We start from the raw sequence: 27,632 nt of genomic DNA, 5'->3' as shown, positions 1-27,632 counted from the left end.
AATCATGAAGAGCTTAAATGTACGCCCACCAATAGTGGGCCCCCTCGTGGTATATAACCGCAGTGACCCCACTGCTCACCTCCCTTTTTCTCTTCATGCCAAGCTTGAGAGCTTTATTAAAGAGCAAATATTATCCCAAAAGAGCAAAATTATCCGAAGACGACTTACCAGCCATGTCCAGCGACGCCAGACCCTGCCCGAACTGCCAGACGGGCTCCATTTCCAGCGGCGACCTGCACGCTAAGTGTGAGGTCTGTCTCGGGGCTCACCACGCTGGCCTGGCCTTGACCCCGCAGGCCTCGTGCCCGTTCTGTGCCGCTCTGCCCGTGGCGGAGAAGATTCGCCGGGTCGAGTACTTCACTCCCGCCGCCGACGAAGAATTTCCGGTGGCTGACTCCTACCCGCTGGACAAGGCTTTGGTTTTCTTCGACGCCGGTCAGGAGCCGGCTGGCTTCAACCGGCTGGATGACGTCACCGACAGCGAAAACCGATGAGGCGGCGTCCCTCCTAGACATAACGGAGGTCGACGAGCTTCGCTCAGCGGGTCCTTCTGCCCCAGTGGCTTCTCGCTCCTCCCTGCCAGCAGTAAGAGCACTGCTCCAGGAGCTGCCCGCCATCATTTCTGCGGCAGCAGCCCGCAAGGGGCTTGCTGTGCCAGAACCGGCCCTGCCTGAAGCGGATGATTTGGCGGGAATTTTCGGGGCAACTCAGACACGCTGTCCAGACCCTGTCTGGCCGCGCTTCCCCGCTGCTATGAGCTGCTGGTCTGCCGCCTTCTCCGAGCCTGCCAAGCTCAAGGCGCCAGTCTCCACGTATGCGCCCATCACCAATGTCGAGGGGTTTTCCGACCAAGGCTGGCCGTCCGTTCCTCCACTAGAGCCGGATTTGGCCTCGCTGTTCGGCGCCAAGAACCACCTCGCTGGCCCACGAGCTGTTCCCGCTTCAAAACATGACTAGCTGCTGACGCGGCTCACCGACCGCGCACATCAGTGTGCCTTTCAGACCGGCGCTGCAGGGAATAACATCGTCCTTCTTGCCTTCGGCGTCTCCAAGATGATGGAGGAGCTGGAAGCTCCCGAGGAGTCGAAAGCCGTCATAACTAAGACTGCTGATGCTATCCTCAATCTGTGTACTGCTGTGCTCACCCGGTTCTGCTCGCATCGCTGCCTGGCAGACCCTCATCCAGCGAGCGATCTGGCTGAAGGCCCTGCCCTCCATTCCGGAACATCTGCAAAGGGAGATGCTGGATGGCCCCATCACCACCGATGTTCTGTTTGGTCCCCACCTTAGGGGCGTCATTGAGAGGGCTCAGAAGACGGCCGAACTATCGGCTACGGTGCGAGACCTGGTCCACCCTCGGTCAGCCTCGCACTCCGGCCGTTCAGCCAGAGGATGGGACGAACGGCGCGGAAGCTTCAGACGTCCAGCTGCACCGCCCGCTCCACGGAGCCGGCCTCCCGCTTCGGCTCCACATCAGCGGGACCAGCGAGATGGCGGACAACGGTTCCGGCGGGGCCAGCAGACGCCGTCTTGGCAGTCCCAGGTGCAGGAGCCTCGCCGAAAGCAGCCACGGAAGTGACTCTTTGGGGGCAATGTGTGTGTTACTGATTGTTCTGATGTTGTTGGTTTTGAAATAAAACCCAAAAAACGTCACTCAAAGAGCACAATCCTACAGTCCCCCGCAGAATCCTCTGCCGAGTTTTCACACATGTTCCCCACACCAAGCACTGCTGCACGCGCACATGTTCCTGCAGGTAGTCATAATACATGGCCAGCCGTAAGGGTGCGCTCCATTTGCGCTCTGGCCCCAGCATCCGGCCAGGCCCAACTCGTCCCGCTCTCCCCACGCCGTTGGGTGGGGCGGGATGTCATGTTGCTGTCTCGAGCACGCGCGGCGGCACAGTGCGCGGCTCCATCCGCTAGCACTCTGTCGCCCCAGTGCACAGGTCCGGCTCCCACTCGTCCTTCACTCTCGGACTCCACGCTCCGCGGTGTGGACCAGCCTGTTCCAGCTGTTTCGCACTCGCCCTTTCGAGTGCAGCCCTCCATGGGTCGGCCCCAGTTCTCTGGTACGGGCGACGGCGGTAAGGGCGCATGCACAACCCTCAGACGTTGTTCACGTGACCGCGCACACGCGTCCACTGTCGGAACGCGCGCACGAGTGGCGCCGCCTTTGCATCATGAGCAAATGGATTTCGGACACCATTCATTGCGGTCACACACTTCATTTTCAGGCCACTCCACCTCCCTTCAACGGGATCGTGGAGACGACGTTCACATCGCAAGTACAGTCTCAGGCGCTAGAGCTGGAGCTGCGGGAACTTCTGTCCAAAGACGCTATTTCCCGAGTCCCTCGCGGACAAGAACTCTCGGGTTTCTACTCCCGCTACTTCGTAGTACCGAAGAAGTCGGGAGGAATTAGGCCTATTCTCGACCTGTCCCTGTTCAACTGCTCCATAGCAGTAATGCATTTCCGCATGTTAACGATGAGACAAGTCCTGGAATATGTGCGCCCCGGGGATTGGTTCACGTCAATCGACCTGAAAGACGCATACTTCCACATACCAGTAGTTCCAAACCACCGGAAGTTTCTGCGTTTTTCATTCAAGGGAGTTCAATATCAGTTCAATCGCCTCCCTTTCGGCTACTCGCTAGCCCCGCGCACCTTCTCCAAATCTCTGGAGACCGCGCTGCAGCCACTGCGCACGGAGGGAATGAGGGTCTTATTTTACCTGGACGATCTTCTCCTGTGCGCTCGGTCCAAGGACGAGGCGTCACAGCAAACCGGGAGGTTGACAGGGCATCTGTCAACCCTAGTAGGGTTTTCTATAAACTGGGAAAAGAGCTCCATCCTTCCATCCCAGTCGATTGTGTATCTCGGGGTGGAGTTGGACGCCTCCCTAATGAGAGCACGTTTGTCGCCTGCAAGAGCGGCAGATCTCTCCACGGTGATCTCCCGTGTTCAACCCCGCAAGATCGTGAGAGCCCGGTTAGTCATGAAACTCCTGGGCATGATGTCCGCAGCCCATTCAGTGGTGCCGCTAGGTTTGCTGCGCACGAGGCGCTTGCAACGCTGGTTCATCCGCCTCCGGGTACACCCGATACGTCAGAAGAGACGTATGTTGAGGATTCCCCCTTCAGTGGGCTGGGACCTCGCTCACTGGGGGAACCCCTGCATCCTCTCACGCGGGGGTTCCCATTGGACGTCCTGCGTCACATGTATCTGTGTTTACGGATGCGTCACTGTCGGGGTGGGGGGGCACGTGCTTGTCCCATACGGTGGCAGATCGCTGGCCCTCCCACACGCACCAGCACATAAATGTGTTGGAGCTTATGACAGTGAGGAATGTGATCAGACACTTCGCTGCCCTTCTAGAGGGCCGTCATGTCGAAGTTCACACAGACAACCGGGTAGCGGCAGCCTACATAAATCGCCAAGGGGGAGTTCGATCCCTCCCACTGTTGCGTGTCGCCACAGATTTACTGTGTTGGACACATGTCCACCTGCTGTCCATCAGAGCCATCTACATTCCGGGGGTACTGAATGTAGCGGCAGACATCCTGTCGAGAGGGGGACCCCGCGACTCCGACTGGCGTCTACATCCTGCACTGATATCACAGATCTGGATCAGGTTCGGGGAACCGTCTGTGGATCTGTTCGCGGCTCGCGAAAACGCTCAGCGTCGCCTGTGGTTTTCCCTGAGTCCCCGGGACGGACCCCCGCTCGGGGCGGACGCCTTCTCACACCAGCCCTGGCCTCGAACGCTCCTTTACGCGTTTCCACCAGTCCCTCTGAATCCCCATCTCCTGGACCGAATTCGGTCGGAACAGCTCTCGGTGATTCTGGTGGTCCCCAGAGGCGTGTCCGCGTCATGGTTTCCGGACCTGCAAGCGCTAGTGTCCGGCTCCCCGTGGATGCTCCCGTGGAGGGCGGACGCCCTTCTCCAGGCGGATGGGATAATCAAACATCCTCCGGAAATAGGCCAACGGCTGTGGGTCTGGCCGCTGAGCGGTCACGCTTAGAGGCTTCTGGGCTGCCGCATGATGTGGTCGCCACGATTCAAAGTGCGCGGGCGCCCTCTACCATTGCGTCTACGCTGCTAAATGGGCAGCTTTCCAGAACTGGTGCGCAGAACGGAATGTTCAAGCGCTCTCCTGCCAGCGGGCGGATGTCCTATCGTTTCTGCAGATACTGATGGACAGGGGCCTCGCATTCAGCACTGTTAAGGCATGCTGCAGCTATCTCATCATGTCATCAGGGTTTTGGAGATAGATCTGTTTTCAATCATCCCCTCACGAAACGTTTTCTAAAAGGTGTCAGGAGGAACAGACCTGTGTCCCGCCCGCTTTTTCCCCAATGGGATCTAACGGTGGTTCTGCGTGGCTTATCTGAAGCTCCATTTGAACCCTTGGACCAGGTCTCACTCAAGTTCCTGTCGCTTAAAACTGCATTGCTGCTGGCGCTAGCATCAGTTAAGAGAGTGAGTGACCTAACCGCCCTCTCAGTGGCTCCCGCATGCCTCAGGATCCGGGAGGATGGCGGGTCTGCTGTTTTATGCCCCAACCCAGCCTTTGTGCCCCAAAGCATTAATGCTTCCTTCAAATCCAGGTCAATTTCATTGGCTGGACTTTTTCCTCCTCCCCATAATTCTGAGGAGGAGGCGGCTTCTCACCTTCTCTGCCCGGTGCGCGCGCTTGCACGATATGTGTCACGCACTTCAGGGGTTCGTCGCTCACAAAACCTGTTTGTGCACTACAGGGAGTCTTCCCTTGGTCAGGCGACTGTCGGCCCAGCGCCTTTCACGCTGGCTGTGTGACGCCATTTCCCTCGCTTACACATCATCAGGGCAGGATCCCCCTGAGGCACTCAGGGCTCACTCAGCCAGAGGGATTTCCTCTTCGATGGCGCTCCTCAGTGGTGTGTCAATGGAAGTCATTTGTCAGGCTGCTTCATGGGCTTCACCCTGTTCCTTTACTCGTTATTATTTACGAGATGTGTCTTCAGGATCCATCACTCGTTCAGTGCTTGGACCCCAGCAGGCTAAATGAATGCTTATGGCACCTCATTGGCCTTGCTGAGATGGATTTCATTCTCTTTTGGATGATGTTTTTAGTGGGGGCCCCTCTCTTATCGTGCCTGCCTCAGTCTTTAAGCCTGGTCTGAGGCTGAACGTCCCCCACTAGAGGAGATTTGATTGGGTGTGTCCATTGGTTGTGTTAACCAGTGGGGCGTAAACCCATCCAGCTGCGCTTTATTCCAATAGCAGCTAGCTTAAGGGCTAAGACTAGACGAAATAGAACGTTGGTTACGTATTGTAACCCCAGATTCTATGAGTCTAGTCGCAGCCCTTAAGCCACTGGCCCCACTGGTTATGATGGGAATAAGAGCCATTGGAGGTGAGCAGTGGGGTCACTGCGGTTATATACCACGAGGGGGCCCACTATTGGTGAGCGTACATTTAAGCTCTTCATGATTGGCTGATGCGGAGATCATCCTTCCAATAGCAGCTAGCTTAAGGGCTGCGACTAGACTCATAGAATCTGGGGTTACAATACGTAACCAACGTTTTTCTCCTTTTTGACCAGTTATAAATATTTTTATGAGCAGTTTCATGTCTGACAGGACTGATGAGCTAAAGGCTAGCATGATGTCAGCTTAGACCAAAACAGATTTCTGTCATCTTAAAAAAAAAGCTCCAGTTTCCCAAAAATCATAGTTGTACATGCTAATTATATTTTATACACTTTTACACCGTTGTCAATTCACATTATGATTACATTATACTTATTACAATACATTCTTGCTGAACTTGTGTTTTAAGTGTCCTGCTTTGGCTCCACATGATCAGTGTAGAAGCTGCTTTTATTAGGAAGAAAAGAAAATAAAGATCATATTTCGTCAGACTTGTCTTTTCCCTTATCTTTGTTTTTGGCAGAGAAATAATGTATTTGTTGGTTTAGATGTTATCACACTTGTGTTTTGGATGAATGCCATCTTTTCTTTTTGTTTGAATGCCACAACAGGATTACAATTCAGGACCTGTTTTTTTGTTCTCGTTTTCTCTTATTTCTCCTTTATTTTGTGACAGAAATCAAATATTCATGGGTTTTCAACGGCCAGAGCAGCTTCCTGCAGCAGGACGCTCGCCGTTTCATCTCTCAGCGGACGGGAAACTTGTACATAGCAAAAGTTGAAGCCTCGGATGCAGGGAATTACACGTGCGCCGTGAGAAACATGATGACCAACGCCACCGTGTTCAGCTCTCCGACCCCTGTGGTGGTGCGGAGGGATGGTAAGCGTCTCTGCTTGTTTGGAGCACTGAACTGACACAAACATTCGTAGGGAGGAGATAAATCACTCGTCTCCAGCGTGACATTGTTTTTCCCTTTTACTGCTTTGCGAGGCTTTTACACAAGTCAGCAACACGCGGGGTCGTAGATGTGAGAAAACCTCTGTACTGTATCTGCATGAAGGCACATATTTGCATAAATAGAGTGCTTGCAGGCTGAGGCACAGCAAGCGGTCTGACACCCATACAAACCTCCACAAGACCGTTTATGTTTGCTTCACACTTCCACCAAAGGAGGTCTGTAATACAGACGTATGCATCGGATAAAACTATCCTTACCATACAGCCTGCTGCCTGTATCACCGTCCTAGCTCCTGTGTTTTAACGTGATTCTCTTTCCTTCCTCTTGTAGTAGTGATGGGTGAATATGAGCCAAAGATCGAGGTTCACTTTCCCGACACACTTCATGTCTCTAAAGGATCCTCCGTGAAGCTGGAATGTTTTGCCTTAGGAAAGTAAGTGCAACACAGACACACACCTCATCTGTGTTTGGGGAGGATTCATGAAGAATCCCCCCGTCCTCTGCTACAGCTGACAAACAGAGCAATGATCCTCACAGACACTGTGACCTTGTGTGGGTTGCTTCTGCAGCCCTGTGCCTTCCATTTCCTGGAGGAGAGCCGATGGAAATCCACTCCCTGGAAAGATTAAGATCAACCACTCCACCGGGGATCTGGAAATTCCGTATTTTCGCCCGGAGGATGCCGGTGTGTACGAGTGTGTCGCCGAGAACAGCAGAGGAAGAAACGTTGCCAGAGGGCAGCTCGTATTCCAGAGTATGTGGGATTTCTTATTTTATTTGTCACAAATTTTATTTAATGATGGAAACTCCACATCTTTTGTTGTTTTCAGGTTGTGTTTGTCACTCGGCGACATGTCTCATGAACCACGGGGTGGATTTGAATGAAACTCGTGTTTCATTGGATGTAGTCACAGTTAATCAAAATGAGCAAACAGTAAAATGAATGTAACTCAGAATTTCAGGTGCTGAGAGCCATCCCCATCACACAAATGCAGCCAAAATGGGTACAACTCCACACATTCTCGGTGCTCTTTTAAAACCTTTGAATGAGATGTGACGTTGGTTCTTCCAAGAAATACCATTACTTTTTTCTACAATTGAAGTTTGGAACACATTTTTTAGAAAAGGTAATTCTCTTTGGGACGTAGTCTTCAGCTTAATTTAGTATTTAATCAATTTCAGGCAGGGATGTTTGTTATGAGCTTTTTTTTACCAGCATCCGGTAAACTGATATGGTTAAACTCTTGATTTCTGATACCAATATAAACCGATACAATGTATGCGAGGTCCCACTCTAGTAATAATAAAACCTGTTCAGCATCCAGTCGCTATAATAGTCAAGGTTTGAGGACATTGGGCCCGTTTGACTACAGATGCAGGGTCATTATCTGGGATTCACTAGAAAGTTTCACTCTACGGACAACAGATTCTCCTCCTGCCCACATTAACATTTCAGGTTTCTCCACACAGCACTTCTTCATGGGCATAAGGAAGAACTTTAACATTCACCCTCTCCATGGTGCCTCGCTCCTGAAGAGAATCCGTGTCTAGATTAGAAAGGTGAAGACTGGGGTTAAAGCTCATTAACCTGCAGCAGCAAATTAAGTCAGAAATAACTTGTCATGCTCAGATTATTAGCACCAAACTCTAAAGCTATCAGCAGTTCTGAATGAAAAAGCTTTTAAAACAGATTTTTTGTTTGAATTCATAATAAAAACGTATTTTTTGTCTTAATTCAAAATAAAACATTAGATAACATTCTGTATGCCTGTTGTTACACGTTACAAGAGCAATCTCAGGGAAAAGAGTAATGTCACAGTGCTTTCTCTTATTTTTATTATATAATTTACACATTTATTTAGAAAGTAACATATTGCTGTTCAAGCCTTGAGGCTGGGCCGCCAGCAGGAAGCTTAAAACATCTGCAAATGGTCCCAGACACGACCCTGGCCCACCATCAGTCAAAGACAATCGTAACATAATTCCACTGTTTTATTACCTGCTGCGGTGGCTCGTATTGAGTCACTAAAGCTTGTCTACAGAGGCGACTCCAGCACAGGACCCATATACCTGAGCACAGGTTTATGGGCCTTTTCTGTCATTATTATATGCCAATAAACAACTAGTTGTACCTATCTCCATGGCAACAAATCTTAGTCCAAGCTCTCCTTTTTTCTGCATGGGAAGACGCTTCTGGGCTGGAATTGTTCAACAAAGCACCTTTAAATAAACAAAGTTGTAGTCGAGGCTAAACAGTTTAAGATACTCGAGAACAATCCCATTTTTTTTTTCAGAAAACCGTTCTGACGCTCACGTTGTCCTGAAGGCAGAAATAAAACCGTAATTTTATTTTAGTTTACTCCGGCCCATTGATTTTTGTGTGTGTAAGAAATGTACTTTTATAAATATCATACCTGGATACAGCTTTGCAGATTAAAAAACTAATAGCAACTAATTAATACCTGATATATGTAATTATTTGTTGTCAGTGGTCACATGAGCATCCAGTCTTTGGGCTAAAGCTCTTAGAAAATGTCACAGGCCTGAAGTCTAAGACATGATGTTCACTACTGTCAGGGCCAGATTAACACTTTGTTGTACCCTGGGCAACAATATTCAAGGGCCCCATCATCACGCCCCAAGGATCACTGTAATATGGTCACATACAGAATATTTTACTGTAATATGCAGTAAATATACTCAATACTTGAATGCCTGACATCACGTAACCTGCTCAGGATAACCTTTGACCCACCTCGTGTGGACTGACCAATGAGGAGAGGGTCTTAACTTGAGGCCCTCTCTTCATTGGTCAGTCTGCATGAGACTGACTCTCAACTGACGTTCAGAGTCATAGGCAGCGAAGCGTCTCTGTGCAGCACAAAAGCCCGGGTGGACAGTTTGTTTAATGTAGGGTGATCATATTTCCATTTCCAAACAAGAGGACAGGGGAGCTGTGCCTATGACGTCACACTATGGCAACGCCACACAAACCATGTTGGGACCCATTTTTTTGTAAGAACTAAATTAATATCAGATTCTGCCAATTAAAGGGCTCTAAAACAATTCATATGTAAATATTTAGTATATTTATTGCAAAATCTCATTTTTCTGCTTCAGTGCTGCAACAAGGTTTTATTAATGATAAATTATTATACCTTTTGTTTTACTACAGCATCGGTAAGCTTCCTGTGCACAGATTATTAAGGGTGCTTGTTTCAGCTGTGAGATTAGACGATAGGATCAATGAAAAACTAAGTTGTCACACACTCCATGGAAACTTTCAGAGAATCCATAAATAGTGGCTTTCAAATGATTTTGTTACTTTTTGCAAGTTTAGAAAAGAAGCAGATGAGACAGCATGTCTGATAATTTAGTTCTTCATCTGATAATATTAGAACATGTCAGTGATGTCTGAGGGGCTTTTATAAACACTGTATAACTAACACTCCTGGAGAGGGTATGAATTACACAGAGGCTTCTGGGGAGCTCAGTTATGGGGTGGGTAGGAGGGGGGGTTGGGGTGGGTGGGGTCATTTTGCCTTGGCCCCCAAAATGTCTTGGAACGGCCCTGGGTGTGTGACTGAGTTTTGAAGGTGATCTGAGTTGTATCAGATGTATAAATATTACATGTGTATAGCTTATTGTTTTATACAGGTAAAAACGTGTAGTGGAGATAAATCTACCTACATTTTACTTTTCAACACTTTGTTTAGTTTTCTTGTTTTTATTTAACTATTTTCCTGTCCTGTCTGTCTCTCATCTTCCTGCATCTCCTCTAAACTCTCCAGAAAAAACTGCTGCCTGGATTCTTACTTTTTCACCTCATCAGTTACTTTTCAGCAGATCAAAGGGATCTCCTGACCGCAAAGCGGAGTGCGCCTTTCGTTGCTGCGTCAGTGAGGTGAAATCACCGCAGCACAGGTGATGAGCTGCGCAGTAGCAGAGCGCTTCAGGCACAAATAAGACAGAAAATAGAGAACATGTGCGGACATGAACCATCGTGTGCTAATTATAGTTTTTTGGTTGCGCCACTTTGAGAATGGACCGTGCGCTGGAAGCAGCAGCCTGGAGTGCTGCGCAAGAACGCGCTGTGCCGCTCTCTGTGCTCTCTCCTCAAAAGAGTCCATAAATGATGTAATATAGGTAGAAAACTTGTTTCCGGCTCCCCTGGATGTGTAGGATATCCAGCTCCCCCATAATTTGATCCCTGCTCCTGGATGAAAAGCCGGACATTTTCATCAATACGACCGCGGACCCCCACTCCGGACGCCCGGACAGAGAGTGAAAAGTGGACATGTCCGGGGAAAACCGGACATACGGTCACCCTAATTTAATATAATGCGGGAGATTACAGATACAGTATTTTGCTCGTGCTCTTGCTGCCCTGGGCCTCTTAGAGTTCGTGGGCCCTGGGCAATTGCCCAGTTGCCCATATGGTTAATCCGGCCTTGACTACTGTGCTAAAATCTCAAGTCACTCTTCAGTTCTTCCTGTTTCAATCCTAAGGGGCCAGATTGTATTGTAAACAGTCTTGGTCAGTACTTATCTTCACTTTCTAAAGGTCTTCTGAAGTTCTTTATGCTTTGTGTTAGAAGGTGATGTAGATAATTGACCCAGGCAGCAGACCTTAAAGGCATAGAGATAAAATAAATGTAAGTTATACACGTCTATGCTGAAATTACAAAGTCAAACTACACACCAGACGCATGGCGGACAAGAGGCGGTTTGAACAGGATGACAGCAACAACAGGACCTGACAGTGAGCGGAGAAACCAGTCAGAGTTTACGTAGGAAGAGTTGATTGCTGAGGCAGAGCAGTTGAGCTGATTGCAAATGAGTAACAGCTGGACAGTAAATATACAGTAGTGATGGGAACAGCTGCTCTTTGAAACACCATACTGGACTATGTGACTGGTGTTAAAGAAGCTGTTGAACACGTTTTATTAGTTACGAGATGGTTGTGGCTCAGACAAGGCTGCTGTTGGTGGGATTGGGCAGTGCAGAGGGCATCAAGTTCGTATAGCCCCTTCTTTCCACCGGACATGAAAGTGTAGCGAAATAACTAGCCACGATCATAGTGGACGAGTTCCTTTCCACCGGTACTCCGGCAGCCAAGAGTATTGTTTTGAACGCGTCTGAGAAGCAAAGAGATATCATTATGTGTCGAGTCTATTTTTTACGCGCTACACTTCCAAAACACGTACGTCAAACTCCGCAGTTTACATCTGGCCAGACAGAAAGTCAGACACGGAATCAGTGTAAAACATCCAGAAACGTTCTAAATAAAAGTCACATGTGGTACGTCAGTTCCTGTGAAACTTCTGTAACCGCTGTAAACAGAACAGAAAATAAACCACAGCCTTTTTGCTTTTTATTGTGTGCACCTCTGAAATCACACGTGGATTTGCAATTTTACTGTGATTTTGTGACCTCACAGGATCAGCTGTGAGGAACGCTTTCACTGCCGTTTTGCGTCAGAATTGCTCCCGGCTGGGAATGGGCGTGTGGGTAAAAGCCACTATTACATTACGAAGGGGTCAGCCTTCACCCTTTTGGGTCCTTAACAACTCCTTATTTTGAACTACTGCCATGTTGAATAATTAACGAGTCTCCGTAGAACTGAGAGGATGTAAGCCAACATTAGCATCAAATTCAGCTAATTCTCCAAAAGAACTGCCTACATAATTTGCAGCTGGGTGGGATTTTCCGCTATGGACAAAATTAAAAAATGTTACCAAAAAACACAACGACAGGAAAAAACAAAAACATTTTTCTTGCTCTCCCCTCAGATGTTGAACATCTTCACTGGACCCAGACACTCAAAGATGCTTACATGGCTATCGGCGCTAACCTGCAATGGGAATGTAAAGCTGCGGGTAAGCCGAGACCCACATACCGCTGGTTAAAGAACAGCCAGCCGCTAACAGCAATGGTAAGCCACCGGACAAACTAGCAGTTTAATTTGAATGAAACGGAGAGTACTGGATGTCATTTTGCTGCATGAGTGTTCCCGTGTTATTTTCAGGGGAGAGTTCATGTTGAGGCTGGCCGACTGACCATATCCAAGATCACTTTATCAGACTCAGGAATGTATCAGTGTGTGGCTGAGAATGAATATGGATCTGTTTATGCCAGCGCCGAGCTCAAGGTTGTAGGTAAGTTTTATTTGGGCCCCGTCTACACCCACAGCAGAACCACTGACACGCCGTTTGTTCTGCCAGCGGACCTGAAAACAAATACACTCATGAAATCAAGCTAAACTCCAGCTCTCGTCAGAGCCGTGGCCTTTTCATTTTCATAATCACTTCAAACAGCGGGCCAGTCCGGGGGTAAAATGTAATTTCTGTAATTGCTGGTGATGCACTTGACATTTGCCTGATGCACAGCTGTTGCTCTTCCACAAACCGCAGCAAATGGCCTCAACATGGGTCTCTTCCTCAGCCTCACCACCTGACTTTACCCAGCGGCCCGTGAAAACGTCCACAGTGGTCCAGAGAGGGGGCGAGTCGGTGTTGGAGTGCCGGCCCAACGCCTCCCCCAAAGCCTCGATCTCCTGGTGGAGAGGAGGAAATCTGCTGAAGGACAGTGAGAGGTAGGAGGAGGCCTGCTGCACCAGGGGTGCCACTAGCAATGGTTTCAAAATCACTGTAAAACTTTTTCATGAATCATGAATCTTATTTATCTATCTATCTATCTATCTATCTATCTATCTATCTATCTATCTATCTATCTATCTATCTATCTATCTATCTATCTATCTATCTATCTGTCTATCTATCTATCTATCTATCTATCTATCTATCTATCTATCTATCTATCTATCTATCTATCTATCTATCTATCTATTCATCTATCTATCTATCTATCTATCTATCTATCTATCTATCTATCTATCTATCTATCTATCTATCTATCTATCTATCTATCTATCTATCTATCTATCTATCATCTATCTATCTATCTATCTATCTATCTATCTATCTATCTATCTATCTATCTATCTATCTATCTATCTATCTATCTATCTATCTGTCTATCTATCTATCTATCTATCTATCTATCTATCTATCTATCTATCTATCTATCTATCTATCTATCTATCTATCTATCTATTTAGAATTTAATCTAAATGCACATTTATCTCATTACTTATGATCAAAACTAAAAAATATATAAAGTTAAATCTTAAAAAACAGAACCCAAAGAGTCGTAGCTCTCTTTGAATTCAGCTTTCACCGGCCGTGAGATGCAACCAGGGCCTGCAGGTTAGATGTCTGTCTGACGTGTTGAGCGGCTCTTAACCCTCTGGAGGCAGGCGTTGCAGATTAGCAACGTTAAAACCTACCTACCTGGTTACTCCACGTACGTATCTCATGAGCATTTTTTAACTCAGACGTACCCCTGAAGGACTTAGTTGTCCGTCCTTTTATCAGAACTTATTTTGTGCCTGAGAGGGTTAAAAGAGCTGTTGTGTCTGTAATCACTCGCAGTGTTGCAGAGAGGCTTTGACCTTGAGGTCAAAAAGAGAAGGTGGTTTCAAAATGCTCTTTCCACCGACTTGGCCGAATCGGAAGTCTGCTGGAAATTGAATTAACCAGCAAGTGATTCCTGTTTTATTAAATCCCATTGTTTATAAATTTGACAAATCCAAATTTGACACGTTTGAGGGCATCACCAAAATTACCTCAGAAGTCACTCCTTCAGACACAAAGATGGTTAACTCTTTGTGTGAATGAGAATGTTTTAAACACATGTGAAGTCGATGTTAAACATTACTAATTATCTTATAATGTGTTTGAGTACTGATAGCTTGTTCAATCATCACATGCTGATCTGGTGTAGTTAAGATCTGAACTGGGTCATTGCAGGAAAGATGTTCATTTTGAATCCATCATAGATTAAAGCACAGATTATTCAACCATTTGATTTAAACATCTTGTTCACTCAACACACTTGATTATTTCAACTCATAAGTTGTAAAGCCACGTAGAAACTTTAAAGAAGTTAAAGTTTATTCAGCGTAAAGCTTCTGCATGAGACCTTGGCCGAGAATGTTATGCCTTCTTGTACGGTAACAAGAACTGGGGCAGAACTTTCGGGTTTGGAGGCCAGGCAGATGATGTGTTTGTGTCTGCAAATGAAACGTTACTTTCTGGCCATTTTGTTGGTGAACATTTGACCGCAGGTACGTTACAATAGAAATCCTTTATTTTATTTTTTTTTTACTCCTAAATGAGGAAATAAACATGAAATTGTTTTAAACAAATTGCTTAGCTAACATTCTAATAAAATGCTGTAAAACCTAAATAGCCTTTCTAAATACAAAATGGGTTAAACAATCCCCCACCTAACATCACGTTGGATGGTCAAACCATGGAACTCTGTTAAGTTATGGATCATTTATCAACATACGAAGAAAACAATGAAACATCAGCTGATATGTTACGTCTCTTCAGCCTCTTTTACTTTGGTAGTTCTTCTTCTGTATTACTGCAGTCTAAATATGTGTGCAGTGTACTCTGGAGCTCATTACAGCAATGAATCAAGTAACAGTCCACACCCTGGAGAAGTTTGTTCTGGTGTCATGGGAAGAAGCACATGAAATTTCCTCTGTGTATGAAATGTGCCTTATAAATAAAGCTGCCTTGCCTTGCTTTGCCTAAAGGCTCAGGAGCCCTTTGCAGGTGTTCTGGATTCATTAGCGACACTTTGAGTCTAGAATATTGAACCTTCCCACAATATTGTCAGAGATGTCGAATGTGGGGTTTTCTAAGCTGTAAGCCATAATCCTCACAGTTATAACAAATAAAGGCGTGAAACATGTGGCTTTGCATTTGCATTTATTAATTTTGCCTTTTAAATTGAACTACGCAAATGAATGAAATTTTGCACCGTGTTCTAATTGTTCGAGTTTCACCTGCAGTCCATCAAAGGGTCAGAACAGAGACTCATGATACAACCACACGGCTAGTGATATCACCATCGTCCTCACGTCTGTAGTTAAGGTCTGGTGTTTTATTTGGTCTTTTATTCTCGTTCCTTTTGTGATGGAGATTTAAGCCGGGCGTACACTGTGCAACTTTTTCACTTTTTTGAGCAGATTTTCCACTCGTGCGAGAATCCACGAGATCGGGGCGAGTTTTGCGCCGAGCGGTCGTGTAGTGTACAGGGGGTTACGAGAGGCGATTAGCACCACGTGACCAGCCGCCGATCAGCAGTCGTGAGCTCGCACGGACTTCTGGTGTGTTTGATATTTTGCTCGTCCCTCGTGAGGGTATCGCACTGTTGAAGCGGCGCTGTGAGCAGCTGCGACCCAAAAAGTATCAGAACCGCTCACGGCGCATGCACAATCCTGCATCAACGCCACTCGCCCGCTATTTCCCTAATAACACACGCTGTTCGTTTTTGTTTCTACACGGTTTTTTACTCACAAAGATTGTCAAGAAAGCGTGTTTGTCGTGTTCATGTCAAATTAAACTGATCACAAAACACAGATTTACTTTCTTTATTTCGTTTTCCTCATCCAACCCCCATAAATCCCTGTGTGTCCTCCTGCAGCACTCCCGAAGGACAACAGGCAAGACAAAAAAGTCTGACGTGTTGAGTAAAAACTGCTATTTTTAGCATTTTTTTAGGGCCGACGTGTTGCTACCAGACGTACAGTGTGAGCAGTCAGATCGCATCCGAGAACTGGGTCGTGCAGTGTGAGCACATGACTCGTGAGGTCTGCTCTGCGAGGCAGTCGTACAGTTTGAGCTGAAGCTGAACGCTGCGAGTGAAAAAGTCACACAGTGTCCGCCCGGCTTTAGCGGTGGAGCTACCTTCTTCCATCTGAAAGATTGATGGATTATTCAGAGCGTTTCATGAAAATGAAAACCAACACAGTCTGAAGAAGCTTATTAGTGTGTGAATATAGAACACAGGAACTGTAAAGGTATATTAGGGAAGAACTGTGGTTGTGTGACATTTGTCATTTTTTTATAAATTAGATGGAGGTACAAGTTAATGTGGAACAGTCTCAAAGTGTTTTGCATTTCAGCAGCAATGGAAAGCATGTCCATGAGTAAAACAGCCCAGTTTGTCTCAAGTCGTCTCATTAACTGAGAGATTAGCTTTTCAGTCAGACTCGCTTTCTTTTTTCTTCCCATCTGCAACTTAAGAGGCTGCGAGAACCTCAACATAGATGAAGGCTTTGAGTTAATGTCTGAAATGGGTACCGGGCAATTAGCAGATTCAAAATGTGAAGTTCAACATTTCAATTATGCATTTTCAGAACTGCTCCATCATAAAATTGATAAAATGTTGGTTAAAGATTCTCAGTCACCCAGGACTCAGGGAGAGTAAGACTGCATTTTGATTCATTATATTAGGATTCACAAATGAATTTTAATGAGCTCATTTCTACAAGTGAATTTTAACATTTTTTTTTTTTGTTACTTGTAGTATTTGCATACTTTTAGGCTGTGTCCGTGTCATCTGTTTGCTGATTTTAAACATCTTCACACACCTGCTACTGCAGCATAAAACAACATTGCATCTACAACCCACCCTCTCTGAGTGCCCCATGTTTTCACTGTTTGGATTTTAGAGAAGCAAGGACATTTGACGGGTTAAACTTCAGCAATAGACATTTGGTGAAATGTAGAGCTCTTAATTGCAGGTTTGACTACCATCCAGCCATCATCATACATGGCTTAAATAAGCGTCCTCTGTAGAAACAGGATCAGCCTTGGAGAAAAGGTCAGAAGCGCTGTCATCTGCGAGAAGGTCAAAGTACAGCTGCTTCCTCTTCAAAACTGCTGGGTTGGTTTAGCCATGTGATTAGGATGCCTCCTGGAGAAACATCTGGGGCGTTTTCCAGATACATCCTGGTGAGAGGAGACCTCGTTGTCCTGGGAACACCTTGGGATCCCTCAGGAGAAGATGGAGAGTGTCTCTGCAGAGAGAGAGAGATGCCTGGGTTTGCTACATAGATCTGTTACCTTAGCAACTCTAAATGGGTAGATGGGTGGATGTAAAGTTACAAATACGTTATTATTCTGATTTCATTTACTCTCTAAATACAACATATCAGGATTTCTAACTTGCCGTGATTGTTGGGATTCTTATATTATATCCATTATCCTAAATTTGTTTTTAATAAGGAAAGTAGAGGACAGTGTTTTTTCCACTTTTCTTTCATTACAAGAAATTTCATTTTGAGTCCCAGATTTTTGTTTTTGCTGTTTTAAACCAAATAAATCCCATAAGTGAAGTGAAATAAATAAACTTTATGGAGGCTATTTTCTTTTCATTTGGTATTATGGCCTCGTTGCTGCTAGCATCAGTCGTACAGCGTGTATTGTTTTACAGTGTTTTTGTAAGTAAGTAGTCTGAAAAGAATTTCATACCCTAAACTTTCCATTTTAGACCTCTTCACTGAACGGAGCAGATTCTGCCGGTTAAGCAGGATGAACATCTTTTTTATTCTTAAGAGGTGTTAAACAGACAGAGGAAGAGCAGAAAACCAGCATCAGTGGGTCACAAAACAAGGAGCCCATTTACATGTCTATACTAAGTTGTACCATTTCACTTTATAGCAAACTGGTTTACGTTTCAACCCACTGGGTTCCGAATGGTGAGTGCTAGTGTCCATGCATGTAACATATGCATGCTGTTGTGAATGTAACTGTGTACTTGGACCATAACTTTCACCAGCTACATGTGACTCTGCATAGGATCATTGTTGTTGTATAGTCATTATTATTATTATTATTATTATTATTATTATTATTATACACCATAACTATTTTATCTTATGATTTTTTGCACAGCACAAATCCTGATGACCAGTCTAAATGCTTTAGTACATAATACCAGCAACGCTTGCTCAGTTGGACAATGTAAATTACACACATGCCAGGAAAGACACCTAACTATACTGTACTATATTTATTACTCTACTAAGGATTAAAAAGAGAAAATATTTTCGGTTCAGTAAGTATGAAATCAGTAGCTTTTAGGTGGAAGCCAAGGTGGATTTGATTTAGTGACATGGTGGGTATAAAAACAAGAACTCATGCTGACTGGTTGTATCTCAGTAATGAAATTAGCAAACTCTGCCAAACAACCAGCATTTGTAAACATTACCACTGCCTTAAAGTCACTGTCAACAAACTCCCAACACCGACTGCAGAAATCTCCCCACAACGACGTAATTTATGGTGCTTCTTCTGGTCATTGAGTCACTTAGTGACCATTTGTCAAAGCTGGCCATTTTACATCATCTTACTCAATTAAGGTATGGCATACTTTGACAGAATAAAATATTTAAATTCATGAATGTCTTTGGATGCGCTTTGGTGGTTAATTTTTCACCTCCCAGAAATTTCTCAGAACTACAACAGTGGAGCCACAGCTATATGGAGATGGTCCTCAGAACTAATCTGTAGAAGTCTTACTTCTAGTCTTGACAGATTTTATAAACTCAGCAGTTCTTGGACCAACATCTGATATTTTTTTTTATCAGAGAAGCAAAGTTGTGCAGGAAATTAGGAACCAGGTGCTAAAATAACAGAATAACAAAAGTGAGTTTGACAAAAATCTGTCAATTTTTTTTTCCATTTAGTATAATAAACAGACTGTGTGTATTTGATTTGCACATTGGTTATTGTATGGGTCTGATGAAGAGTGAAGCTTATTACTGTTTTCTGCACTCTCCTGGATCAATATAGTATCAGACTTTCAGCAACTCGTCAGAGTTGCCTCAGCGTTCGACCGTTGTGACAGAATATTTATTATATTGTTCTGAGGTCAGTCTGGGGAAGAGGAGAAAAACGACCAAGCTATTATACAGCCAGCACGATTAAACAAAAATAAAAATCCTCCGCCTGGAACGGAATTTGTCTGAGAAGCAGATAGTTGTGCACATTTCTATTTGTTTTGCACCTCATTGCCCTTCAGGTCATGTTCTAAGTGGGCCTCCATCCCTCAGCATTTGATTTTTTGCCAATAATTCAGCGCAAAGCACCATGTGTCAGACATGCTCTCTGGGTCTAAGCCTGGCCCAAGTGAATATGTATTTGTTCTTGAGAGCAAGTATGAAATTGTTTGACTTTTGAGCTGGCTGCTCACAGCATTTCTGTTTGATTTACTGATTCCATAGGTCATGACAGGAGAGAATAATCTGTCTTGTTTATGCACATGTTAACATGCTTTCTGACTTCTCTGTTTGAAACCAGTCTACAATCATCACCATTACACACCGTGAAACTTCATAAATGCAAGCGTCACATCTACATTGGATTCTATGATTAAAATCCCAATTTTCTTTATTGTTAAAGCTTCTCTGGGCAGGAAAACTTTGTGTTTGACTTCATATGAGGCAAAGTCTATGAAAACTTCCTGATCCCATGAGATGTCCTGGTTTCTTACTGTCATGATATAATGAGAGCAGCACTGTGTGCTGAGTGTGTCGACTGGTTGTCATCCTTTGGAGGACTGGCTCTTTGACCCCCAGCACCTCCACCTATGGGTTAGGGTTAACTAACCCTAACCCTAACCCTAACCCCGCAAACGACACAGAATACACACGGTCCATGTCAAGAGTCTCAAGTTTTCTTGGAGAGAGAAAAAACGCCATATTTGAAAAAGATTTTGTCATTCATATCATAGCTTTGACGCTATTTTTTAGAATTCATGAGCATTGTTTCCATTGTCAGAACGTCAGGGTAAATTCTGGGAAACAGAAACTGGCCGGGAGATATGATGTCCCGGTCCTCAGCTGTTCAGTCTCCTTTCAAATTCAGCTCTTTCAGGACTTTGCATGGACATCAGCATATTGCGATGGCTTTGGCAGCCAGTGATGTCACTGATCAGCACCAAAAAACATCCACAGTTCCACTGAAAGTTTTAATCTGGCTAAGTATCCATCCGTTTTCAGACGCTTATCCGGAGTCAGGTCGCGGGGGCAGCAGTCTAAGTCAAGTGGCCCAGACTTCCCTCTCCCCAGCCACTTGGGCCAGCTCCACTGAGGGAATCCCAAGATGGTCCCCGTCCTGCTGAGAAACAGTCCCTCCAGTGTGTCCTGGGTCTACCTTTAGGTAGAGCCTGGTTGGATGTGCCCAGAAAACCTCATCTGGGAGGCGTCAAGGAGGCATCCTAACCAGATGCCTGAGCCACTTCAACTGGTGCCTCTCCATGTGGAGGAGCAGCAAGTCTACTCTGAGTCCCTCCCAGAAGACTGAGCTTCTCAACCTATCTCTAAGAAGAAGAAGATGAAAATATATTTTCTATAGCGCCTCTCAAGATAAAAATCACGAGGCGCTTCACAACAACAACATTTGTAAAACTAAAAAAAGTATTTAGAAAATGGTTACAAATATATTTAAAATGAGCAAAAAATAGACAAGCGTGATTAAAAAATGTAAAGAAAGAGAGAGAGTGAACAGGAAAGAGGGAAATCAGTGGATCCTGAGGAAGGTGGAATAGGTGGGGAGAGCAGAATAAAGAGAGAGGGGATGAAGAAGGTCATACAAAAGCCAGCTTGAACAAGTGAGTCTTCAGCTGTTTTTTAAAGGAGACCATCGAGTCCACTAATCTCAGGCTCAGGGGGAGAGAGGTCCAGAGTCACAAATGATCCGTCACATTTGGTCTTAAGCCTGGTGCGCTGCACAACCAGTAGGCTTTGATCACTGGACCTCAGGGACCTGCTGGGGGTGTAGGGACTAAGAAGATCACCAATGTAAGATGGTGCTTGTCCATGTAAGGCCCTATAGACCAGAACCAGGATCTTGAAATGAACCCTGAAGTTGACTGGCAGCCAGTGAAGCTGGAGGAAAAGTGGGGTGATGTGGGTGTGTTTGGAGGACTTGGTCAGAAGCCGAGCACAGGGATTCTGAACCACCTGTAGACGGTAAAGGGAGGTTCTGCTCAGACACGTGAAAAGAGAGTTACAGTAGTCTAAGCGTGAGAAGATGAAGATGTGGAGAACTGTCTCAAGTTCAGAGCGAGACAGAATGGGACTCAGCTTAGCAATGTTCCTGAGATGGAAGAAGGAAGAGCAAACAAGAGAACTGACATGAGAATCCAGGGTGGGAGCTTCGTCAAAGGTCATGCCAAGGTTCCTGACAGAAGGTTTGGTGTGAGAAGTAAGATGACCAAGAGAGTCTCTGACTTTGGCAACCAGCTTGTCTGGGGCACAGATGAGGATCTCAGTCGTATCTTCATTCAGCTGTAGAAAGCTAAGCAGGTGTGGAACAGCTGCAGCTTAGACATCTCATGGGGCTTAAAGGAGATGTACAGTTGGATGTTATCTGCGTAAAGATGGTAGGAGATTCCTTTGAAGGAGCTTAGGATGTGCTGAAGAGGAAGCAAATAGAGGAGGAAGAGCAGAGGCCCCAGCACAGAACCTTGTGGGACACCATGGGTAAGGGAGGCGGTGGAGGACCTAAACTTAGAGACGGCCACAGAAAAGGAACACTCAGAAAGATAAGAGAACCACTCCAGAGCAGTTCCTGATAGGCCTACCCAGTCTCCCAGCCTCTCCAGTAGCAGGTGATGGTCAACAGTGTCAAAGGCTGCAGTCAGGTCCAGCAGGACCAGAACAGAACAGTCCCCTGCATCACTGTGAGTCAGAAGGTCATTAGAGACCCTAAGAAGAACTGTTTCAGTAGAATGAGCTCTACGAAAACCTGACTGGAAGCTATCATAGATGTTATGTTAATCAAGAGCAGCTGTGAGCTGTTTAGCCACAACCTTTTCCAAGATCTTGGAGATGAATGGAAGTTTAGAGATGGGTCTGAAGCTGCTATGGAGAGAGGGGTCAAGACTCATTTCTTTAAGAAGCGGGTGGATTACAGAGTTCATCTTAAAGTAAGCAGGGACCTGACCAGAAACCAGATAAGCATTAATTATAGAGAACGAGGAGATAGCCTCTACAACAGTAGGGAGAGCCCAGCCAACCTTCTGAGAAAACTCATTTTGGCCATTTGTATCTGCAATCTCATTCTTTCGGTCACTGCCCAAAGCTTGTGACCAGTAGGTGAGGTTAGGAATGTAAATTGACCGGTATATCGAGAGCTTTGCCTTCTGGCTCAGCTCTCTTTTCACCATAGCAGATTGGTACAATGCCCGCATCACTGCAGATGCAGCACCAATCCACCTATCGATCTCACGTTCCATCTTTACCTAATTTGTTAACAAGAACCTGAGATACTTAAACTCATCCACTTGAGCGTGGACTTCATCCCTGACCCAGAGAAGGCATTCTACCCTTTTCTGACTCAATACCATGGTCTTGGATGTACATGAGCTAATTCTCATCCCAGCCACTTCACACTTGACTGCATGTAGATCGGTTGGGCAAACTCCCACACACCCTGCAGGACCCCTGAAAGGATATAGAGCTAGTACAGTGTTCCACGGCCAGCATGAAAACCACATTGCTCCTCCTGAGTCCGAGGTTCGACAATCTGTCGGACTCTCCTTTCCAGAATCCCACAATGAAGAGCCCAATCCAAAGTTGCCAGACTCTGCTTACTCACTGGAAGACATGCCGGTGGGATTGAAGAGATGTTTGAAGTACTCTGCACACCGATCTACAATGTCCCGAGATTTGTTTTAATCTGCTACAACTTCATCAGGCGCCAATCAACTCGTCAGCCTCCAGCAGAAGCAAATTTCTATACCAGAAAGTAACCTCAGACCAGCCAAGCTTTATTCAAGGGACATCTGAACTCTTAATGCCCCAGAAGATTAACATTTGAGACCAACTGCTCCTCAGTCTTGTTGAGACCAACTTAGCTTTGCCAGTTGGACCTACCAGGAACTCTCACCAATGGTACTGTAGACTCTGCAAACTGGTGTCAGATGGGTTATGATTAATTGATAACTAATCAAACATCACTAAATCCTGCCAGATTTTCCTTGTAAGCCCAGACTTGACATCTTTCATATGACACTTAATTAGACTCTTGATAACATCCAAGATCATGTTTCATTAGAGTTTGGTTATTGTTTCAGTTGATATTATCTTGACAAAGCATTTACCTTCTGTTATTTTGTGTGATCATTAGTCATAGAAATATAGTAGATTGAGTTTAAAAAAATAATTTTGGTTTCTGTGTAAAATTATTAATAAGTGTTTGTTTCCTGGCCACCCAGAGTACCTATTTCCAGAGTCAATCGGATATTAAAGGTCCAACAATATTAATGACTCATAGTTTGATGGAACATTATTCTTTGTTGCACACCTTTCATATTTTATTGACAGTTTACTTACACTAGGTAAGCTGACTGAGGATATCTGGCTTTGCTGGTCCACCACTGTCAAAGATCTGCAAGTCAACCATTGTTGACACTCCCTGAGCTGGGAACTTCAACAACAGCGGACTCGCAGATCTTTGACCGTGGTGGAACAGCGAAGCTCGATAGCCTCAGCTATCCTCGGTCAGATATGTAGCTCTAGTTTCGTTACCCAGCAGCCACACCAACACATTATATTTTAACCCATCTTAGACCAAGTGGTGTTATCGTAAATGCATCGAATTTTCCCCCATTCAACCAGCAAACTATCAGCCTAAAGTGAAGTGAAGTGAAATGCATTGAACCAGCGTCAACTTAAAGAGCTGCAGCGTTTCTGTGGTCTCCCTCAGAGATTCACAAGTAACCAACATGACCACAGCCTCGCAACGGAGGGGGTGCGTGCGTCCCGGCTACCCCAGGAAACTGGAACAGCCAGCCTCCTGCTCTAACAACTGATCTTTGGCAGGAGACGGGAGAAGCCAGGCACCTGCTCAAGTTTCTTATGCAGCCCCACTAACATGTTTGACCAAGCAGTTAAATGACACCCCCCATCCCCCATTCAAGCAGCAAACTATCAGCGTGAAGTGAAGTGAATTAAAGCAGCATCAACTAAAAGAGCTGTTGACTGATTAAAAATAAAATATTGGATGGAATATTTTCAGCTTTGTCTTTCTCTTCAGACAGACCACCATGGAGGACGGAACGCTTCACATCACCAACATCTCTAAATCTGATGAGGGCAGGTACACATGTGTGGCCAGGAACCACTTTGGAGTGTCCAGCAGCTCAGGAACTCTGGTGGTGAAAGGTAACTCGTGCAGAACACCTCTGGCAACTTTTCACCTAAACTTCTTAGTGAAAAAAATAATAAGAAATAAACGGATTGACACTGATAATGAAATATAAAGCTGTTTTGTTCCCGTTGATTTTCTGACACATGTAGAAGTTTCTTGTGGTTTTGTTATTACTCATCTTTCCCAGTGGAACCAAGCTGCTTTCATTAAATAAGCTGTAGTATTTTTAGGTTTAGGATTTAAATAAAGATAATTATATAGATGAAGTCTTCATTTTTTTCTATTTGGTGCTGTGAAAGCTGTGTGTTAAATTATTCATTACTGATTTATAAAAGGCGTTTGATTCCTAAGTGAAGTTATTTAAGGTCACTTAATTACACTGATGGACCAGAATCCGTCTCATTATTCGGGGCTAATTAAGCTTTATTACCTTCTTCATTCAGGCACCTTTTATAGGGATACCTTCACACACACACACACACACACACACACACACACACACACACACTTACACACACACACACACAAAGTAACAAATGAGCTCCCGTTTTATCTCTTGTTCTGCTGCAGAGCCCACCAGGATCACCATCCCACCTCTAAGTTCAGACGCCACCGTGGGACAGAGTCTGGTGTTGCCCTGTGAGGTCTCCAGTGATTCATCTTTAAACCCCGTCTTCAAGTGGTTTTTCAGTGGGAAAGCCATAGACTTCAGCAGGCAGGAGCACTTTGAGATGATTGGAGGAGTATGTACTTGTGTGAGAGAATTCTTGGTGAAAAAAGAAAAGCATGCTTTTAATATTTAAATTTTATCACAACTTTGTGTACTGCAGCTGTAAAGTACTAGCCGCATGCATGCTTCTGGGCTTCTTAAGATTTTGGCCACCTTTATATAAAGTCCCAGTATCATCATCACACACTGGTGAAATTACATCTCCTAGGGGGCAGCTGCAACTGTGGCTGTGCTCGGCAACTATTTAACCCCTCAATCCAACCCCTTTCAATTCAATTCAATTCAAGTGTATTTATATAGCGCCAAATCACGACAAAAGTCATCTCAAGGCACTTCACATAATAAACATTCCAAGACAGGACAGTTCATTAAGCCAATCAGAAATAATGTTTCCTATATAAGGAACCCAGCAAATTGCATCAAGTCACTGACTAGTGTCAGTGACTATACAGCAATCCTCATACTAAGCAAGCATAAAGCGACAGTGGAGAGGAAAACTCCCTTTTAGCAGGAAGAAACCTCCAGAGAATCCCGGCTCAGTATAACGTACGTAGCTGAGTATAAAGCGGTGAGTAATTGGGTCCCATTTTTAAAGTTTTTGGTGTGACCTGACTGTGGATTTGAACCCCAATCTCCCAATCCCAGGGTGGACACACACACCATAGGTCACTGAGAAGTCTGCAATATCTGCCTAATAGTTATTTATAGGGATGTGAACTGTACAATAAATCACAATTCAATTTCACTCAGATTAGATCCAAAATGGATTCTCAATCAGTTTTCTTAGTAACAGGGTGTTTTCAGACAGAGCCTTACTAATGGCAACGGTTTATAGACAAATGTGAGAGAAACACTTTATTATAGTTTTATTAATGTCCACAAAATATGTATCACTATACTATCTTAAAACGTTAAGAGGCATGAAAACATATTTTAGATATTTTATTTTAAATTAATTAAAGTAAGATCTCACAAGAAGGAAAAGTCTGTTTGTTTGCAGGTAAAATCAAGACATTTGTCAGCAAGGCTGTGTAACTTTTGGCTTTATAAGTATATTTGTTCTTAATGCGTTGACATCTGCAGCTCACTCTGACAGAGACTTTTTTCATTGTCTTTTTTTGTCTCTGCTGTGAGCAGCATCTCTAGAGCCTGCAACATGATCAGACTCTAACAAGTGCTAATTGCTCAAACCTGCCGCGCATCTTGAGCCAAGAAATAATTATCAAATCTGTTGTTGACAAGGGTAGAAAGCAGAAGTAAAGGCTCTTGCACTGCTAGATAGTTGGCATCTCTATATTTGACCAAATGTAACATTTTTCCTGCTGCTTTTTATGAAGTTACTAAGATACTAAATCTCCTGCAGCAGCCCTTCTTCCAGTGTCAGCACAGAGCTGGGTGAAAAATGTTGCTTGCGTCTATAGCTTGCAACAACAACGAATATCCTTTTGTTTACCAAATAAAAGAAAAAATCAAAAATGATATAGCAGAGGTCATGAATGGTAAAGTAACACAATATCATTGCTTAGAAAAACAGGCTTGACAAAAACACACAACTGTTCTGTTTTCCAGCCCTGGCATCCACCAAAACATCTGATTTAAAGATTTGTTTGTTTTTTTTCTCAGTGACGTAACCCTTCGATGCATGAATTATGAAATCTTTAACCGTGTTTTTTTTAACAATTTTTTTCATTTATGTTTAAGTGTGAATGAAACAAATTTCAACAAACATTTTTTGTAACATTAAACGACTTATAAATAATTTATTACATGTTCATTCTGAACCTGGAATATGTTGGCTTGGCTTGCTGACGTCCAAATGGAGGGGCTCAAATGCAATAAAGTCTTCAACAGCTGTGCTTAATAGCAAAAATAAATAAATAAATAACAATTTAGAGTACCTGTTCACTGTAGCGACCAATATGCATCAAAGGGTTAAGGAAAAGTTGTCTGAGTATTTTTTTTATGGTTCTTTAAATTGAAACGTGTCAAACTCATGAGTGCTGTATGAAGCAAGGAGCAGTGAAGAACAATAATCCACCCATCAGAACCTGTCCTGATGAGCATACGGGCTGTCCATCTCCACAGGCACCAAGCCATGGTTTCAAATGCTTCATTAACCTGGTGAACATTACGCCATTTTCCCAAGAAGACACAATGAAAAATGAACTAAAATGTATTTTTATCCCACTTTTTATGTTTAAAGAAACAAACTTCACTAATCAAAGTTGGTCACATTACGGCCTCAAACCAGAATGCATCAACTGCACAGTAAAATTTGGGAAGAAAGGCAAACCATGAACTCCTAAAGATGAGTTTCAAAATAATTTTGTTTATTATTTTTGTTTATTATATTGTCTTTTTGGTGATGAGTTAAAGGTTAGGAATGTTTGAACACGGCATTGGCTAGTAAAACTCATGAGAGCGATCATCATTAGTGTAAAGCCCTAATT

At 44.5% G+C, this 27,632-nt stretch overlaps 1 protein-coding gene across 1 annotated transcript in view; it reads left to right on the top strand.

Moving 5' to 3' along the window:
• Window positions 1–27,632, top strand: part of LOC107385826 (contactin-4) — a 230,531-nt gene that overhangs the window by 138,575 nt on the left and 64,324 nt on the right. Inside the window, exons 7-14 of the mRNA XM_015959955.3 lie at window positions 6,090–6,293; window positions 6,703–6,805; window positions 6,942–7,126; window positions 12,165–12,307; window positions 12,401–12,530; window positions 12,817–12,967; window positions 24,339–24,466; window positions 25,023–25,195. Of these exons, the coding sequence (XP_015815441.3) occupies window positions 6,090–6,293; window positions 6,703–6,805; window positions 6,942–7,126; window positions 12,165–12,307; window positions 12,401–12,530; window positions 12,817–12,967; window positions 24,339–24,466; window positions 25,023–25,195 (1,217 nt within the window). The remainder of the gene's footprint in view (window positions 1–6,089; window positions 6,294–6,702; window positions 6,806–6,941; window positions 7,127–12,164; window positions 12,308–12,400; window positions 12,531–12,816; window positions 12,968–24,338; window positions 24,467–25,022; window positions 25,196–27,632) is intronic.

The sequence above is a fragment of the Nothobranchius furzeri genome, chromosome 3, assembly GCF_043380555.1.
Source record: "Nothobranchius furzeri strain GRZ-AD chromosome 3, NfurGRZ-RIMD1, whole genome shotgun sequence".
NCBI classification, from domain to species: domain Eukaryota; kingdom Metazoa; phylum Chordata; class Actinopteri; order Cyprinodontiformes; family Nothobranchiidae; genus Nothobranchius; species Nothobranchius furzeri.
The sequence above is the reverse complement of the archived record's forward strand: the minus strand, read 5'-3'. Positions and strand labels throughout refer to the sequence as shown.